The sequence below is a fragment of the Haliotis asinina genome, chromosome 1 (genome assembly GCF_037392515.1).
Source record: "Haliotis asinina isolate JCU_RB_2024 chromosome 1, JCU_Hal_asi_v2, whole genome shotgun sequence".
Lineage (NCBI taxonomy): Eukaryota > Metazoa > Mollusca > Gastropoda > Lepetellida > Haliotidae > Haliotis > Haliotis asinina.
Genome location: NC_090280.1, coordinates 65,058,661 through 65,079,313, shown reverse-complemented (window position 1 = coordinate 65,079,313; position 20,653 = coordinate 65,058,661). Strand labels below are relative to the sequence as shown.

The 20,653-nt window shown below is 38.9% G+C and overlaps 1 protein-coding gene across 1 annotated transcript in view; it reads right to left on the bottom strand.

The window, feature by feature from the left end:
* LOC137274545 (uncharacterized) overlaps window positions 1-20,653 on the bottom strand; it is a 96,227-nt gene that overhangs the window by 9,513 nt on the left and 66,061 nt on the right. Inside the window, exons 13-26 of the mRNA XM_067807792.1 lie at window positions 19,341-19,460; window positions 18,022-18,141; window positions 15,384-15,503; window positions 12,746-12,865; window positions 11,428-11,547; window positions 7,462-7,581; window positions 6,747-6,865; window positions 6,138-6,202; window positions 3,490-3,609; window positions 2,771-2,893; window positions 2,166-2,285; window positions 1,447-1,569; window positions 842-961; window positions 123-245 (exon numbers count right to left, since the gene is read on the bottom strand). Of these exons, the coding sequence (XP_067663893.1) occupies window positions 123-245; window positions 842-961; window positions 1,447-1,569; window positions 2,166-2,285; window positions 2,771-2,893; window positions 3,490-3,609; window positions 6,138-6,202; window positions 6,747-6,865; window positions 7,462-7,581; window positions 11,428-11,547; window positions 12,746-12,865; window positions 15,384-15,503; window positions 18,022-18,141; window positions 19,341-19,460 (1,633 nt within the window). The remainder of the gene's footprint in view (window positions 1-122; window positions 246-841; window positions 962-1,446; window positions 1,570-2,165; window positions 2,286-2,770; window positions 2,894-3,489; window positions 3,610-6,137; window positions 6,203-6,746; window positions 6,866-7,461; window positions 7,582-11,427; window positions 11,548-12,745; window positions 12,866-15,383; window positions 15,504-18,021; window positions 18,142-19,340; window positions 19,461-20,653) is intronic.

The window sequence follows — 20,653 nt, the reverse complement described above, 5'->3', positions numbered from 1 at the left end:
TCTAAACAGTTGAAAGAATGCAAGGTACATATGTGAGCATTCCCGTCATTCATAGTAACACTTTTCTGTGGATTGATGACGCATTATATGTGTAGGTTAAGAAAAATGGCACCTGTACTTACCTACTGGTTTTTGACATTTTCTGCCTCTGAATCCACGCTTGCAGTAACATTTCCATTTCCAGCCTCTATATCTGCATGTACCTCCATTGCGACAAGGTATCTTAGTACATGGATTCCTGCGTCCTTCAGTCAAAGAAAAGATACCATGAGCACATTGCAAGTTTGATCTGCTCAACTATTATACAAATGTATTGCCTTCGCAGATGCACAGTCCCAGGCATATTCATTTCATAGCAGTTCTCCTGTTTGAAAGTATATTGCTGTAAATACCTTTGAAAAGATGTCTCTCGCTGGCTGGCTGTTTGTTTGTGTTAGTGTGTGCGTATCTGTGTTTGTGTAGCCATTGAAGAGATCCTAAATGTAATGAATCTCATTTTCTCTAGGTACGCACCAATAATTCTATTCAAACAAAAGGTGATGTCCATGGTGATTATGCATGCATTTTGTTTCATGAAGGAAATCTCTCACTATTTTCGGTCGTTCAGATTTTGGTATGTGTAATGATTAGGTAAGACCAAACCCGTGCATCAAAATGTGAAAAGGAACTGTACCCAAGTTCCTAAAGTGTTGATATCATTTCGTTATTTGAATTGTACATTTTGAGTGGATGCCAAAGCCTGAATGATATTGCCGTTGAGGTGAATCCTAAGAAGCATAAGTTAATTTGGGATTAATTAGTTATTTAAAGTGGTTCAGTAGAAAATGACACGGGCACTTACCTCCTTTCTTTTGACACCTTCTGCCTCGGAAGTTAGCTTTACAGAAACATCTCCCTCTTGAACCTCTGATTCGGCAAACACCTCCATTGAGACATCGTATCTTACTACATGGATTTCGGCCTGTTGTGCAACATAGAGCATAGCAGTGTAATATTGCGTGATTAGTAATCACTTAACCTACACGCAAAACGTACTGCACTTATGACCAAGGCAAAAACAAAGCCATGGATACATTCCCATTTAAAGACTGCATCTGTTTGGTAGTTTTACCGTCAGAAGAGGCACGGGTGCAATAGAGGCCGTCTGTCTAAAGGGTATTTAAATTAAATGCTTGCAGTACCTTCTCCGACTTCTTAAAGATATATTGAATGACAAGATTGATGTGGTACGTGAAAGTCAGCATGTGTTCATCCTTTAACAAAGAAAAACAAACCGACATTACTAAACTAGTAGGGCGTCGTTTTTATGTACAATAATAGGGGCTCTAAACAGTTGAAAGAATGCAAGGTACATATGTGAGCATTCCCGTCATTCATAGTAACACTTTTCTGTGGATTGATGACGCATTATATGTGTAGGTTAAGAAAAATGGCACCTGTACTTACCTACTGGTTTTTGACATTTTCTGCCTCTGAATCCACGCTTGCAGTAACATTTCCATTTCCAGCCTCTATATCTGCATGTACCTCCATTGCGACAAGGTATCTTAGTACATGGATTCCTGCGTCCTTCAGTCAAAGAAAAGAAACCATGAGCACATTGCAAGTTTGATCTGCTCAACTATTATACAAATGTATTGCCTTCGCAGATGCACAGTCCCAGGCATATTCATTTCATAGCAGTTCTCCTGTTTGAAAGTATATTGCTGTAAATACCTTTGAAAAGATGTCTCTCGCTGGCTGGCTGTTTGTTTGTGTTAGTGTGTGCGTATCTGTGTTTGTGTAGCCATTGAAGAGATCCTAAATGTAATGAATCTCATTTTCTCTAGGTACGCACCAATAATTCTATTCAAACAAAAGGTGATGTCCATGGTGATTATGCATGCATTTTGTTTCATGAAGGAAATCTCTCACTATTTTCGGTCGTTCAGATTTTGGTATGTGTAATGATTAGGTAAGACCAAACCCGTGCATCAAAATGTGAAAAGGAACTGTACCCAAGTTCCTAAAGTGTTGATATCATTTCGTTATTTGAATTGTACATTTTGAGTGGATGCCAAAGCCTGAATGATATTGCCGTTGAGGTGAATCCTAAGAAGCATAAGTTAATTTGGGATTAATTAGTTATTTAAAGTGGTTCAGTAGAAAATGACACGGGCACTTACCTCCTTTCTTTTGACACCTTCTGCCTCGGAAGTTAGCTTTACAGAAACATCTCCCTCTTGAACCTCTGATTCGGCAAACACCTCCATTGAGACATCGTATCTTACTACATGGATTTCGGCCTGTTGTGCAACATAGAGCATAGCAGTGTAATATTGCGTGATTAGTAATCACTTAACCTACACGCAAAACGTACTGCACTTATGACCAAGGCTAAAACAAAGCCATGGATACATTCCCATTTAAAGACTGCATCTGTTTGGTAGTTTTACCGTCAGAAGAGGCACGGGTGCAATAGAGGCCGTCTGTCTAAAGGGTATTTAAATTAATTGCTTGCAGTACCTTCTCCGACTTCTTAAAGATATATTGAATGACAAGATTGATGTGGTACGTGAAAGTCAGCATGTGTTCATCCTTTAACAAAGAAAAACAAACCGACATTACTAAACTAGTAGGGCGTCGTTTTTATGTACAATAATAGGGGCTCTAAACAGTTGAAAGAATGCAAGGTACATATGTGAGCATTCCCGTCATTCATAGTAACACTTTTCTGTGAATTGATTTCGCATTATATGTGTAGGTTAAGAAAAATGGCACCTGTACTTACCTACTGGTTTTTGACATTTTCTGCCTCTGAATCCACGCTTGCAGTAACATTTCCATTTCCAGCCTCTATATCTGCATGTACCTCCATTGCGACAAGGTATCTTAGTACATGGATTCCTGCGTCCTTCAGTCAAAGAAAAGAAACCATGAGCACATTGCAAGTTTGATCTGCTCAACTATTATACAAATGTATTGCCTTCGCAGATGCACAGTCCCAGGCATATTCATTTCATAGCAGTTCTCCTGTTTGAAAGTATATTGCTGTAAATACCTTTGAAAAAATGTCTCTCGCTGGCTGGCTGTTTGTTTGTGTTAGTGTGTGCGTATCTGTGTTTGTGTAGCCATTGAAGAGATCCTAAATGTAATGAATCTCATTTTCTCTAGGTACGCACCAATAATTCTATTCAAACAAAAGGTGATGTCCATGGTGATTATGCATGCATTTTGTTTCATGAAGGAAATCTCTCACTATTTTCGGTCGTTCAGATTTTGGTATGTGTAATGATTAGGTAAGACCAAACCCGTGCATCAAAATGTGAAAAGGAACTGTACCCAAGTTCCTAAAGTGTTGATATCATTTCGTTATTTGAATTGTACATTTTGAGTGGATGCCAAAGCCTGAATGATATTGCCGTTGAGGTGAATCCTAAGAAGCATAAGTTAATTTGGGATTAATTAGTTATTTAAAGTGGTTCAGTAGAAAATGACACGGGCACTTACCTCCTTTCTTTTGACACCTTCTGCCTCGGAAGTTAGCTTTACAGAAACATCTCCCTCTTGAACCTCTGATTCGGCAAACACCTCCATTGAGACATCGTATCTTACTACATGGATTTCGGCCTGTTGTGCAACATAGAGCATAGCAGTGTAATATTGCGTGATTAGTAATCACTTAACCTACACGCAAAACGTACTGCACTTATGACCAAGGCAAAAACAAAGCCATGGATACATTCCCATTTAAAGACTGCATCTGTTTGGTAGTTTTACCGTCAGAAGAGGCACGGGTGCAATAGAGGCCGTCTGTCTAAAGGGTATTTAAATTAATTGCTTGCAGTACCTTCTCCGACTTCTTAAAGATATATTGAATGACAAGATTGATGTGGTACGTGAAAGTCAGCATGTGTTCATCCTTTAACAAAGAAAAACAAACCGACATTACTAAACTAGTAGGGCGTCGTTTTTATGTACAAAAATAGGGGCTCTAAACAGTTGAAAGAATGCAAGGTACATATGTGAGCATTCCCGTCATTCATAGTAACACTTTTCTGTGAATTGATTTCGCATTATATGTGTAGGTTAAGAAAAATGGCACCTGTACTTACCTACTGGTTTTTGACATTTTCTGCCTCTGAATCCACGCTTGCAGTAACATTTCCATTTCCAGCCTCTATATCTGCATGTACCTCCATTGCGACAAGGTATCTTAGTACATGGATTCCTGCGTCCTTCAGTCAAAGAAAAGAAACCATGAGCACATTGCAAGTTTGATCTGCTCAACTATTATACAAATGTATTGCCTTCGCAGATGCACAGTCCCAGGCATATTCATTTCATAGCAGTTCTCCTGTTTGAAAGTATATTGCTGTAAATACCTTTGAAAAGATGTCTCTCGCTGGCTGGCTGTTTGTTTGTGTTAGTGTGTGCGTATCTGTGTTTGTGTAGCCATTGAAGAGATCCTAAATGTAATGAATCTCATTTTCTCTAGGTACGCACCAATAATTCTATTCAAACAAAAGGTGATGTCCATGGTGATTATGCATGCATTTTGTTTCATGAAGGAAATCTCTCACTATTTTCGGTCGTTCAGATTTTGGTATGTGTAATGATTAGGTAAGACCAAACCCGTGCATCAAAATGTGAAAAGGAACTGTACCCAAGTTCCTAAAGTGTTGATATCATTTCGTTATTTGAATTGTACATTTTGAGTGGATGCCAAAGCCTGAATGATATTGCCGTTGAGGTGAATCCTAAGAAGCATAAGTTAATTTGGGATTAATTAGTTATTTAAAGTGGTTCAGTAGAAAATGACACGGGCACTTACCTCCTTTCTTTTGACACCTTCTGCCTCGGAAGTTAGCTTTACAGAAACATCTCCCTCTTGAACCTCTGATTCGGCAAACACCTCCATTGAGACATCGTATCTTACTACATGGATTTCGGCCTGTTGTGCAACATAGAGCATAGCAGTGTAATATTGCGTGATTAGTAATCACTTAACCTACACGCAAAACGTACTGCACTTATGACCAAGGCAAAAACAAAGCCATGGATACATTCCCATTTAAAGACTGCATCTGTTTGGTAGTTTTACCGTCAGAAGAGGCACGGGTGCAATAGAGGCCGTCTGTCTAAAGGGTATTTAAATTAATTGCTTGCAGTACCTTCTCCGACTTCTTAAAGATATATTGAATGACAAGATTGATGTGGTACGTGAAAGTCAGCATGTGTTCATCCTTTAACAAAGAAAAACAAACCGACATTACTAAACTAGTAGGGCGTCGTTTTTATGTACAATAATAGGGGCTCTAAACAGTTGAAAGAATGCAAGGTACATATGTGAGCATTCCCGTCATTCATAGTAACACTTTTCTGTGGATTGATGACGCATTATATGTGTAGGTTAAGAAAAATGGCACCTGTACTTACCTACTGGTTTTTGACATTTTCTGCCTCTGAATCCACGCTTGCAGTAACATTTCCATTTCCAGCCTCTATATCTGCATGTACCTCCATTGCGACAAGGTATCTTAGTACATGGATTCCTGCGTCCTTCAGTCAAAGAAAAGAAACCATGAGCACATTGCAAGTTTGATCTGCTCAACTATTATACAAATGTATTGCCTTCGCAGATGCACAGTCCCAGGCATATTCATTTCATAGCAGTTCTCCTGTTTGAAAGTATATTGCTGTAAATACCTTTGAAAAGATGTCTCTCGCTGGCTGGCTGTTTGTTTGTGTTAGTGTGTGCGTATCTGTGTTTGTGTAGCCATTGAAGAGATCCTAAATGTAATGAATCTCATTTTCTCTAGGTACGCACCAATAATTCTATTCAAACAAAAGGTGATGTCCATGGTGATTATGCATGCATTTTGTTTCATGAAGGAAATCTCTCACTATTTTCGGTCGTTCAGGTTTTGGTATGTGTAATGATTAGGTAAGACCAAACCCGTGCATCAAAATGTGAAAAGGAACTGTACCCAAGTTCCTAAAGTGTTGATATCATTTCGTTATTTGAATTGTACATTTTGAGTGGATGCCAAAGCCTGAATGATATTGCCGTTGAGGTGAATCCTAAGAAGCATAAGTTAATTTGGGATTAATTAGTTATTTAAAGTGGTTCAGTAGAAAATGACACGGGCACTTACCTCCTTTCTTTTGACACCTTCTGCCTCGGAAGTTAGCTTTACAGAAGCATCTCCCTCTTGAACCTCTGATTCGGCAAACACCTCCATTGAGACATCGTATCTTACTACATGGATTTCGGCCTGTTGTGCAACATAGAGCATAGCAGTGTTATATTGCGTGATTAGTAATCACTTAACCTACACGCAAAACGTACTGCACTTACGACCAAGGCAAAAACAAAGCCATGGATACATTCCCATTTAAAGACTGCATCTGTTTGGTAGTTTTACCGTCAGTAGAGGCACGAGTGCAATAGAGGCCGTCTGTCTAAAGGGTATTTAAATTAATTGCTTGCAGTACCTTCTCCGACTTCTTAAAGATATATTGAATGACAAGATTGACGTGGTACGTGAAAGACATAATGTGTTCATTCTTTAACAATGAAAAACAAACCGACATTACTAAACAAGTAGGGCATCATTTTTGTGTACAATAATAGGGGCTTTTAACAGTTGAAAGAATGCAAGGTACATATGTGAGCATTCCCGTCATTCATAGTAACACTTTTCTGTGGATTGATGACGCATTATATGTGTAGGTTAAGAAAAATGGCACCTGTACTTACCTACTGGTTTTTGACATTTTCTGCCTCTGAATCCACGCTTGCAGTAACATTTCCATTTCCAGCCTCTATATCTGCATGTACCTCCATTGCGACAAGGTATCTTAGTACATGGATTCCTGCGTCCTTCAGTCAAAGAAAAGAAACCATGAGCACATTGCAAGTTTGATCTGCTCAACTATTATACAAATGTATTGCCTTCGCAGATGCACAGTCCCAGGCATATTCATTTCATAGCAGTTCTCCTGTTTGAAAGTATATTGCTGTAAATACCTTTGAAAAGATGTCTCTCGCTGGCTGGCTGTTTGTTTGTGTTAGTGTGTGCGTATCTGTGTTTGTGTAGCCATTGAAGAGATCCTAAATGTAATGAATCTCATTTTCTCTAGGTACGCACCAATAATTCTATTCAAACAAAAGGTGATGTCCATGGTGATTATGCATGCATTTTGTTTCATGAAGGAAATCTCTCACTATTTTCGGTCGTTCTGATTTTGGTATGTGTAATGATTAGGTAAGACCAAACCCGTGCATCAAAATGTGAAAAGGAACTGTACCCAAGTTCCTAAAGTGTTGATATCATTTCGTTATTTGAATTGTACATTTTGAGTGGATGCCAAAGCCTGAATGATATTGCCGTTGAGGTGAATCCTAAGAAGCATAAGTTAATTTGGGATTAATTAGTTATTTAAAGTGGTTCAGTAGAAAATGACACGGGCACTTACCTCCTTTCTTTTGACACCTTCTGCCTCGGAAGTTAGCTTTACAGAAACATCTCCCTCTTGAACCTCTGATTCGGCAAACACCTCCATTGAGACATCGTATCTTACTACATGGATTTCGGCCTGTTGTGCAACATAGAGCATAGCAGTGTAATATTGCGTGATTAGTAATCACTTAACCTACACGCAAAACGTACTGCACTTATGACCAAGGCAAAAACAAAGCCATGGATACATTCCCATTTAAAGACTGCATCTGTTTGGTAGTTTTACCGTCAGAAGAGGCACGGGTGCAATAGAGGCCGTCTGTCTAAAGGGTATTTAAATTAATTGCTTGCAGTACCTTCTCCGACTTCTTAAAGATATATTGAATGACAAGATTGATGTGGTACGTGAAAGTCAGCATGTGTTCATCCTTTAACAAAGAAAAACAAACCGACATTACTAAACTAGTAGGGCGTCGTTTTTATGTACAATAATAGGGGCTCTAAACAGTTGAAAGAATGCAAGGTACATATGTGAGCATTCCCGTCATTCATAGTAACACTTTTCTGTGGATTGATGACGCATTATATGTGTAGGTTAAGAAAAATGGCACCTGTACTTACCTACTGGTTTTTGACATTTTCTGCCTCTGAATCCACGCTTGCAGTAACATTTCCATTTCCAGCCTCTATATCTGCATGTACCTCCATTGCGACAAGGTATCTTAGTACATGGATTCCTGCGTCCTTCAGTCAAAGAAAAGAAACCATGAGCACATTGCAAGTTTGATCTGCTCAACTATTATACAAATGTATTGCCTTCGCAGATGCACAGTCCCAGGCATATTCATTTCATAGCAGTTCTCCTGTTTGAAAGTATATTGCTGTAAATACCTTTGAAAAGATGTCTCTCGCTGGCTGGCTGTTTGTTTGTGTTAGTGTGTGCGTATCTGTGTTTGTGTAGCCATTGAAGAGATCCTAAATGTAATGAATCTCATTTTCTCTAGGTACGCACCAATAATTCTATTCAAACAAAAGGTGATGTCCATGGTGATTATGCATGCATTTTGTTTCATGAAGGAAATCTCTCACTATTTTCGGTCGTTCAGGTTTTGGTATGTGTAATGATTAGGTAAGACCAAACCCGTGCATCAAAATGTGAAAAGGAACTGTACCCAAGTTCCTAAAGTGTTGATATCATTTCGTTATTTGAATTGTACATTTTGAGTGGATGCCAAAGCCTGAATGATATTGCCGTTGAGGTGAATCCTAAGAAGCATAAGTTAATTTGGGATTAATTAGTTATTTAAAGTGGTTCAGTAGAAAATGACACGGGCACTTACCTCCTTTCTTTTGACACCTTCTGCCTCGGAAGTTAGCTTTACAGAAGCATCTCCCTCTTGAACCTCTGATTCGGCAAACACCTCCATTGAGACATCGTATCTTACTACATGGATTTCGGCCTGTTGTGCAACATAGAGCATAGCAGTGTTATATTGCGTGATTAGTAATCACTTAACCTACACGCAAAACGTACTGCACTTACGACCAAGGCAAAAACAAAGCCATGGATACATTCCCATTTAAAGACTGCATCTGTTTGGTAGTTTTACCGTCAGTAGAGGCACGAGTGCAATAGAGGCCGTCTGTCTAAAGGGTATTTAAATTAATTGCTTGCAGTACCTTCTCCGACTTCTTAAAGATATATTGAATGACAAGATTGACGTGGTACGTGAAAGACATAATGTGTTCATTCTTTAACAAAGAAAAACAAACCGACATTACTAAACAAGTAGGGCATCATTTTTGTGTACAATAAAAGGGGCTTTTAACAGTTGAAAGAATGCAAGGTACATATGTGAGCATTCCCGTCATTCATAGTAACACTTTTCTGTGGATTGATGACGCATTATATGTGTAGGTTAAGAAAAATGGCACCTGTACTTACCTACTGGTTTTTGACATTTTCTGCCTCTGAATCCACGCTTGCAGTAACATTTCCATTTCCAGCCTCTATATCTGCATGTACCTCCATTGCGACAAGGTATCTTAGTACATGGATTCCTGCGTCCTTCAGTCAAAGAAAAGAAACCATGAGCACATTGCAAGTTTGATCTGCTCAACTATTATACAAATGTATTGCCTTCGCAGATGCACAGTCCCAGGCATATTCATTTCATAGCAGTTCTCCTGTTTGAAAGTATATTGCTGTAAATACCTTTGAAAAGATGTCTCTCGCTGGCTGGCTGTTTGTTTGTGTTAGTGTGTGCGTATCTGTGTTTGTGTAGCCATTGAAGAGATCCTAAATGTAATGAATCTCATTTTCTCTAGGTACGCACCAATAATTCTATTCAAACAAAAGGTGATGTCCATGGTGATTATGCATGCATTTTGTTTCATGAAGGAAATCTCTCACTATTTTCGGTCGTTCAGGTTTTGGTATGTGTAATGACTAGGTAAGACCAAACCCGTGCATCAAAATGTGAAAAGGAACTGTACCCAAGTTCCTAAAGTGTTGATATCATTTCGTTATTTGAATTGTACATTTTGAGTGGATGCCAAAGCCTGAATGATATTGCCGTTGAGGTGAATCCTAAGAAGCATAAGTTAATTTGGGATTAATTAGTTATTTAAAGTGGTTCAGTAGAAAATGACACGGGCACTTACCTCCTTTCTTTTGACACCTTCTGCCTCGGAAGTTAGCTTTACAGAAGCATCTCCCTCTTGAACCTCTGATTCGGCAAACACCTCCATTGAGACATCGTATCTTACTACATGGATTTCGGCCTGTTGTGCAACATAGAGCATAGCAGTGTTATATTGCGTGATTAGTAATCACTTAACCTACACGCAAAACGTACTGCACTTACGACCAAGGCAAAAACAAAGCCATGGATACATTCCCATTTAAAGACTGCATCTGTTTGGTAGTTTTACCGTCAGTAGAGGCACGAGTGCAATAGAGGCCGTCTGTCTAAAGGGTATTTAAATTAATTGCTTGCAGTACCTTCTCCGACTTCTTAAAGATATATTGAATGACAAGATTGACGTGGTACGTGAAAGACATAATGTGTTCATTCTTTAACAAAGAAAAACAAACCGACATTACTAAACAAGTAGGGCATCATTTTTGTGTACAATAAAAGGGGCTTTTAACAGTTGAAAGAATGCAAGGTACATATGTGAGCATTCCCGTCATTCATAGTAACACTTTTCTGTGGATTGATGACGCATTATATGTGTAGGTTAAGAAAAATGGCACCTGTACTTACCTACTGGTTTTTGACATTTTCTGCCTCTGAATCCACGCTTGCAGTAACATTTCCATTTCCAGCCTCTATATCTGCATGTACCTCCATTGCGACAAGGTATCTTAGTACATGGATTCCTGCGTCCTTCAGTCAAAGAAAAGAAACCATGAGCACATTGCAAGTTTTATCTGCTCAACTATTATACAAATGTATTGCCTTCGCAGATGCACAGTCCCAGGCATATTCATTTCATAGCAGTTCTCCTGTTTGAAAGTATATTGCTGTAAAAACCTTTGAAAAGATGTCTCTCGCTGGCTGGCTGTTTGCCCGCCTTAGTGTGCGTGTGTGTCTGTGTTTGTGAAGCCATTGAAGAGATCTTAAATGTAATGAATCTCACTTTCTCTTGGTACTCACCAATAATTCTATTCAAAGAAAAGGTGATGTCCATGGCGATCATTTTGTTTCATGAAGGAAATCTCTCACTATTTTCGGTCGTTCAGATTTTGGTATGTGTAATGATTAGGTAAGACCAAACCCGTGCATCAAAATGTGAAAAGGAACTGTACCCAAGTTCCTAAAGTGTTGATATCATTTCGTTATTTGAATTGTACATTTTGAGTGGATGCCAAAGCCTGAATGATATTGCCTTTGAGGTGAATCCTAAGAAGCATAAGTTAATTTGGGATTAATTAGTTATTTAAAGTGGTTCAGTAGAAAATGACACGGGCACTTACCTCCTTTCTTTTGACACCTTCTGCCTCGGAAGTTAGCTTTACAGAAGCATCTCCCTCTTGAACCTCTGATTCGGCAAACACCTCCATTGAGACATCGTATCTTACTACATGGATTTCGGCCTGTTGTGCAACATAGAGCATAGCAGTGTTATATTGCGTGATTAGTAATCACTTAACCTACACGCAAAACGTACTGCACTTATGACCAAGGAAAAAACAAAGCCATGGATACATTCCCATTTAAAGACTGCATCTGTTTGGTAGTTTTACCGTCAGAAGATGCACGGGTGCAATAGAGGCCGTCTGTCTAAAGGCTATTTAAATTAATTGCTTGCAGTACCTTCTCCGACTTCTTAAAGATATATTGAATGACAAGATTGATGTGGTACGTGAAAGTCAGCATGTGTTCATCCTTTAACAAAGAAAAACAAACCGACATTACTAAACTAGTAGGGCGTCGTTTTTATGTACAATAATAGGGGCTCTAAACAGTTGAAAGAATGCAAGGTACATATGTGAGCATTCCCGTCATTCATAGTAACACTTTTCTGTGGATTGATGACGCATTATATGTGTAGGTTAAGAAAAATGGCACCTGTACTTACCTACTGGTTTTTGACATTTTCTGCCTCTGAATCCACGCTTGCAGTAACATTTCCATTTCCAGCCTCTATATCTGCATGTACCTCCATTGCGACAAGGTATCTTAGTACATGGATTCCTGCGTCCTTCAGTCAAAGAAAAGAAACCATGAGCACATTGCAAGTTTGATCTGCTCAACTATTATACAAATGTATTGCCTTCGCAGATGCACAGTCCCAGGCATATTCATTTCATAGCAGTTCTCCTGTTTGAAAGTATATTGCTGTAAAAACCTTTGAAAAGATGTCTCTCGCTGGCTGGCTGTTTGCCCGCCTTAGTGTGCGTGTGTGTCTGTGTTTGTGAAGCCATTGAAGAGATCTTAAATGTAATGAATCTCACTTTCTCTTGGTACTCACCAATAATTCTATTCAAAGAAAAGGTGATGTCCATGGCGATCATTTTGTTTCATGAAGGAAATCTCTCACTATTTTCGGTCGTTCAGATTTTGGTATGTGTAATGATTAGGTAAGACAAAACCCGTGCATCAAAATGTTAAATGGAACTGTACTTAAGCTCCTAAAGTGTTGATGTCATTTCGTTATTTGAATTGTACATTTTGAGTGGATGCCAAAGCCTGAATGATATTGCCGTTGAGGTGAATCCTAAGAAGCATAAGTTAATTTGGGATTAATTAGTTATTTAAAGTGGTTCAGTAGAAAATGACGTGGGCACTTACCTCCTTTCTTTTGACACCTTTTGCCTCGGAAGATAGCTTTACAGAAGCATCTCCCTCTTGAACCTCTGATTCGGCAAACGCCTCCATTGAGACATCGTATCTTACTACATGGATTTCGGCCTGTTGTGCAACATAGAGCATAGCAGTGTTATATTGCGTGATTAGTAATCACTTAACCTACACGCAAAACGTACTGCACTTACGACCAAGGCAAAAACAAAGGTATGGATACATTTCTACTTAAAGACTGCATCTGTTTGGTAGTTTTTACCGTCAGTAGAGGCACAAGTGCAATAGAGGCCGTCTCTCTAAAGGGTATTTAAATTAATTGCTTGCAGTACCTTCTCCGACTTCTTAAAGATATATTGAATGACAAGATTGACGTGGTACGTGAAAGACAGGATGTGTTCATTCTTTAACAATGAAAAACAAACCGACATTACTAAACAGGTAGGGCATCATTTTTATGTACAATAAAGGGGGCTTTTAACAGTTGAAAGAATGCAAGGTACATATGTGAGCATTCCCGTCATTCATAGTAACACTTTACTGTGGATTGATGACGCATTATATGTGTAGGTTAAGAAAAATGGCACCTGTACTTACCTACTGGTTTTTGACATTTTCTGCCTCTGAATCCACGCTTGCAGTAACATTTCCATTTCCTGCCTCTATATCTGCATGTACCTCCATTGCGACAAGGTATCTTAGTACATGGATTCCTGCGTCCTTCAGTCAAAGAAAAGAAACCATGAGCACATTGCAAGTTTGATCTGCTCAACTATCATACAAATGTAGTGGCTTCGCAGATGCACAGTCCCAGGCATATTCATTTCATAGCAGTTCTCCTGTTTGAAAGTATATTGCTGTAAAAACCTTTGAAAAGATGTCTCTCGCTGGCTGGCTGTTTGCCCGCCTTAGTGTGCGTGTGTGTCTGTGTTTGTGAAGCCATTGAAGAGATCTTAAATGTAATGAATCTCACTTTCTCTTGTTACTCACCAATAATTCTATTCAAAGAAAAGGTGATGTCCATGGCGATCATTTTGTTTCATGAAGGAAATCTCTCACTATTTTCGGTCGTTCAGATTTTGGTATGTGTAATGATTAGGTAAGACAAAACCCGTGCATCAAAATGTTAAATGGAACTGTACCCAAGTTCCTAAAGTGTTGATATCATTTCGTTATTTGAATTGTACATTTTGAGTGGATGCCAAAGCCTGAATGATATTGCCGTTGAGGTGAATCCTAAGAAGCATAAGTTAATTTGGGATTAATTAGTTATTTAAAGTGGTTCAGTAGAAAATGACGTGGGCACTTACCTCCTTTCTTTTGACACCTTTTGCCTCGGAAGTTAGCTTTACAGAAGCATCTCCCTCTTGAACCTCTGATTCGGCAAACGCCTCCATTGAGACATCGTATCTTACTACATGGATTTCGGCCTGTTGTGCAACATAGAGCATAGCAGTGTTATATTGCGTGATTAGTAATCACTTAACCTACACGCAAAACGTACTGCACTTACGACCAAGGCAAAAACAAAGGTATGGATACATTTCTACTTAAAGACTGCATCTGTTTGGTAGTTTTTACCGTCAGTAGAGGCACAAGTGCAATAGAGGCCGTCTCTCTAAAGGGTATTTAAATTAATTGCTTGCAGTACCTTCTCCGACTTCTTAAAGATATATTGAATGACAAGATTGACGTGGTACGTGAAAGACAGGATGTGTTCATTCTTTAACAATGAAAAACAAACCGACATTACTAAACAGGTAGGGCATCATTTTTATGTACAATAAAAGGGGCTTTTAACAGTTGAAAGAATGCAAGGTACATATGTGAGCATTCCCGTCATTCATAGTAACACTTTACTGTGGATTGATGACGCATTATATGTGTAGGTTAAGAAAAATGGCACCTGTACTTACCTACTGGTTTTTGACATTTTCTGCCTCTGAATCCACGCTTGCAGTAACATTTCCATTTCCAGCCTCTATATCTGCATGTACCTCCATTGCGACAAGGTATCTTAGTACATGGATTCCTGCGTCCTTCAGTCAAAGAAAAGAAACCATGAGCACATTGCAAGTTTGATCTGCTCAACTATCATACAAATGTATTGCCTTCGCAGATGCACAGTCCCAGGCATATTCATTTCATAGCAGTTCTCCTGTTTGAAAGTATATTGCTGTAAAAACCTTTGAAAAGATGTCTCTCGCTGGCTGGCTGTTTGCCCGCCTTAGTGTGCGTGTGTGTCTGTGTTTGTGAAGCCATTGAAGAGATCTTAAATGTAATGAATCTCACTTTCTCTTGTTACTCACCAATAATTCTATTCAAAGAAAAGGTGATGTCCATGGCGATCATTTTGTTTCATGAAGGAAATCTCTCACTATTTTCGGTCGTTCAGATTTTGGTATGTGTAATGATTAGGTAAGACAAAACCCGTGCATCAAAATGTTAAATGGAACTGTACCCAAGTTCCTAAAGTGTTGATATCATTTCGTTATTTGAATTGTACATTTTGAGTGGATGCCAAAGCCTGAATGATATTGCCGTTGAGGTGAATCCTAAGAAGCATAAGTTAATTTGGGATTAATTAGTTATTTAAAGTGGTTCAGTAGAAAATGACGTGGGCACTTACCTCCTTTCTTTTGACACCTTTTGCCTCGGAAGTTAGCTTTACAGAAGCATCTCCCTCTTGAACCTCTGATTCGGCAAACGCCTCCATTGAGACATCGTATCTTACTACATGGATTTCGGCCTGTTGTGCAACATAGAGCATAGCAGTGTTATATTGCGTGATTAGTAATCACTTAACCTGCACGCAAAACGTACTGCACTTACGACCAAGGCAAAAACAAAGGTATGGATACATTTCTACTTAAAGACTGCATCTGTTTGGTAGTTTTTACCGTCAGTAGAGGCACAAGTGCAATAGAGGCCGTCTCTCTAAAGGGTATTTAAATTAATTGCTTGCAGTACCTTCTCCGACTTCTTAAAGATATATTGAATGACAAGATTGACGTGGTACGTGAAAGACAGGATGTGTTCATTCTTTAACAATGAAAAACAAACCGACATTACTAAACAGGTAGGGCATCATTTTTATGTACAATAAAAGGGGCTTTTAACAGTTGAAAGAATGCAAGGTACATATGTGAGCATTCCCGTCATTCATAGTAACACTTTACTGTGGATTGATGACGCATTATATGTGTAGGTTAAGAAAAATGGCACCTGTACTTACCTACTGGTTTTTGACATTTTCTGCCTCTGAATCCACGCTTGCAGTAACATTTCCATTTCCAGCCTCTATATCTGCATGTACCTCCATTGCGACAAGGTATCTTAGTACATGGATTCCTGCGTCCTTCAGTCAAAGAAAAGAAACCATGAGCACATTGCAAGTTTGATCTGCTCAACTATCATACAAATGTATTGCCTTCGCAGATGCACAGTCCCAGGCATATTCATTTCATAGCAGTTCTCCTGTTTGAAAGTATATTGCTGTAAAAACCTTTGAAAAGATGTCTCTCGCTGGCTGGCTGTTTGCCCGCCTTAGTGTGCGTGTGTGTCTGTGTTTGTGAAGCCATTGAAGAGATCTTAAATGTAATGAATCTCACTTTCTCTTGTTACTCACCAATAATTCTATTCAAAGAAAAGGTGATGTCCATGGCGATCATTTTGTTTCATGAAGGAAATCTCTCACTATTTTCGGTCGTTCAGATTTTGGTATGTGTAATGATTAGGTAAGACAAAACCCGTGCATCAAAATGTTAAATGGAACTGTACCCAAGTTCCTAAAGTGTTGATATCATTTCGTTATTTGAATTGTACATTTTGAGTGGATGCCAAAGCCTGAATGATATTGCCGTTGAGGTGAATCCTAAGAAGCATAAGTTAATTTGGGATTAATTAGTTATTTAAAGTGGTTCAGTAGAAAATGACGTGGGCACTTACCTCCTTTCTTTTGACACCTTTTGCCTCGGAAGTTAGCTTTACAGAAGCATCTCCCTCTTGAACCTCTGATTCGGCAAACGCCTCCATTGAGACATCGTATCTTACTACATGGATTTCGGCCTGTTGTGCAACATAGAGCATAGCAGTGTTATATTGCGTGATTAGTAATCACTTAACCTACACGCAAAACGTACTGCACTTACGACCAAGGCAAAAACAAAGGTATGGATACATTTCTACTTAAAGACTGCATCTGTTTGGTAGTTTTTACCGTCAGTAGAGGCACAAGTGCAATAGAGGCCGTCTCTCTAAAGGGTATTTAAATTAATTGCTTGCAGTACCTTCTCCGACTTCTTAAAGATATATTGAATGACAAGATTGACGTGGTACGTGAAAGACAGGATGTGTTCATTCTTTAACAATGAAAAACAAACCGACATTACTAAACAGGTAGGGCATCATTTTTATGTACAATAAAAGGGGCTTTTAACAGTTGAAAGAATGCAAGGTACATATGTGAGCATTCCCGTCATTCATAGTAACACTTTACTGTGGATTGATGACGCATTATATGTGTAGGTTAAGAAAAATGGCACCTGTACTTACCTACTGGTTTTTGACATTTTCTGCCTCTGAATCCACGCTTGCAGTAACATTTCCATTTCCAGCCTCTATATCTGCATGTACCTCCATTGCGACAAGGTATCTTAGTACATGGATTCCTGCGTCCTTCAGTCAAAGAAAAGAAACCATGAGCACATTGCAAGTTTGATCTGCTCAACTATCATACAAATGTATTGCCTTCGCAGATGCACAGTCCCAGGCATATTCATTTCATAGCAGTTCTCCTGTTTGAAAGTATATTGCTGTAAAAACCTTTGAAAAGATGTCTCTCGCTGGCTGGCTGTTTGCCCGCCTTAGTGTGCGTGTGTGTCTGTGTTTGTGAAGCCATTGAAGAGATCTTAAATGTAATGAATCTCACTTTCTCTTGTTACTCACCAATAATTCTATTCAAAGAAAAGGTGATGTCCATGGCGATCATTTTGTTTCATGAAGGAAATCTCTCACTATTTTCGGTCGTTCAGATTTTGGTATGTGTAATGATTAGGTAAGACAAAACCCGTGCATCAAAATGTTAAATGGAACTGTACCCAAGTTCCTAAAGTGTTGATATCATTTCGTTATTTGAATTGTACATTTTGAGTGGATGCCAAAGCCTGAATGATATTGCCGTTGAGGTGAATCCTAAGAAGCATAAGTTAATTTGGGATTAATTAGTTATTTAAAGTGGTTCAGTAGAAAATGACGTGGGCACTTACCTCCTTTCTTTTGACACCTTTTGCCTCGGAAGTTAGCTTTACAGAAGCATCTCCCTCTTGAACCTCTGATTCGGCAAACGCCTCCATTGAGACATCGTATCTTACTACATGGATTTCGGCCTGTTGTGCAACATAGAGCATAGCAGTGTTATATTGCGTGATTAGTAATCACTTAACCTGCACGCAAAACGTACTGCACTTACGACCAAGGCAAAAACAAAGGTATGGATACATTTCTACTTAAAGACTGCATCTGTTTGGTAGTTTTTACCGTCAGTAGAGGCACAAGTGCAATAGAGGCCGTCTCTCTAAAGGGTATTTAAATTAATTGCTTGCAGTACCTTCTCCGACTTCTTAAAGATATATTGAATGACAAGATTGACGTGGTACGTGAAAGACAGGATGTGTTCATTCTTTAACAATGAAAAACAAACCGACATTACTAAACAGGTAGGGCATCATTTTTATGTACAATAAAAGGGGCTTTTAACAGTTGAAAGAATGCAAGGTACATATGTGAGCATTCCCGTCATTCATAGTAACACTTTACTGTGGATTGATGACGCATTATATGTGTAGGTTAAGAAAAATGGCACCTGTACTTACCTACTGGTTTTTGACATTTTCTGCCTCTGAATCCACGCTTGCAGTAACATTTCCATTTCCAGCCTCTATATCTGCATGTACCTCCATTGCGACAAGGTATCTTAGTACATGGATTCCTGCGTCCTTCAGTCAAAGAAAAGAAACCATGAGCACATTGCAAGTTTGATCTGCTCAACTATCATACAAATGTATTGCCTTCGCAGATGCACAGTCCCAGGCATATTCATTTCATAGCAGTTCTCCTGTTTGAAAGTATATTGCTGTAAAAACCTTTGAAAAGATGTCTCTCGCTGGCTGGCTGTTTGCCCGCCTTAGTGTGCGTGTGTGTCTGTGTTTGTGAAGCCATTGAAGAGATCTTAAATGTAATGAATCTCACTTTCTCTTGTTACTCACCAATAATTCTATTCAAAGAAAAGGTGATGTCCATGGCGATCATTTTGTTTCATGAAGGAAATCTCTCACTATTTTCGGTCGTTCAGATTTTGGTATGTGTAATGATTAGGTAAGACAAAACCCGTGCATCAAAATGTTAAATGGAACTGTACCCAAGTTCCTAAAGTGTTGATATCATTTCGTTATTTGAATTGTACATTTTGAGTGGATGCCAAAGCCTGAATGATATTGCCGTTGAGGTGAATCCTAAGAAGCATAAGTTAATTTGGGATTAATTAGTTATTTAAAGTGGTTCAGTAGAAAATGACGTGGGCACTTACCTCCTTTCTTTTGACACCTTTTGCCTCGGAAGTTAGCTTTACAGAAGCATCTCCCTCTTGAACCTCTGATTCGGCAAACGCCTCCATTGAGACATCGTATCTTACTACATGGATTTCGGCCTGTTGTGCAACATAGAGCATAGCAGTGTTATATTGCGTGATTAGTAATCACTTAACCTGCACGCAAAACGTACTGCACTTACGACCAAGGCAAAAACAAAGGTATGGATACATTTCTACTTAAAGACTGCATCTGTTTGGTAGTTTTTACCGTCAGTAGAGGCACAAGTGCAATAGAGGCCGTCTCTCTAAAGGGTATTTAAATTAATTGCTTGCAGTACCTTCTCCGACTTCTTAAAGATATATTGAATGACAAGATTGACGTGGTACGTGAAAGACAGGATGTGTTCATTCTTTAACAATGAAAAACAAACCGACATTACTAAACAGGTAGGGCATCATTTTTATGTACAATAAAAGGGGCTTTTAACAGTTGAAAGAATGCAAGGTACATATGTGAGCATTCCCGTCATTCATAGTAACACTTTACTGTGGATTGATGACGCATTATATGTGTAGGTTAAGAAAAATGGCACCTGTACTTACCTACTGGTTTTTGACATTTTCTGCCTCTGAATCCACGCTTGCAGTAACATTTCCATTTCCAGCCTCTATATCTGCATGTACCTCCATTGCGACAAGGTATCTTAGTACATGGATTCCTGCGTCCTTCAGTCAAAGAAAAGAAACCATGAGCACATTGCAAGTTTGATCTGCTCAACTATCATACAAATGTATTGCCTTCGCAGATGCACAGTCCCAGGCATATTCATTTCATAGCAGTTCTCCTGTTTGAAAGTATATTGCTGTAAAAACCTTTGAAAAGATGTCTCTCGCTGGCTGGCTGTTTGCCCGCCTTAGTGTGCGTGTGTGTCTGTGTTTGTGAAGCCATTGAAGAGATCTTAAATGTAATGAATCTCACTTTCTCTTGTTACTCACCAATAATTCTATTCAAAGAAAAGGTGATGTCCATGGCGATCATTTTGTTTCATGAAGGAAATCTCTCACTATTTTCGGTCGTTCAGATTTTGGTATGTGTAATGATTAGGTAAGACAAAACCCGTGCATCAAAATGTTAAATGGAACTGTACCCAAGTTCCTAAAGTGTTGATATCATTTCGTTATTTGAATTGTACATTTTGAGTGGATGCCAAAGCCTGAATGATATTGCCGTTGAGGTGAATCCTAAGAAGCATAAGTTAATTTGGGATTAATTAGTTATTTAAAGTGGTTCAGTAGAAAATGACGTGGGC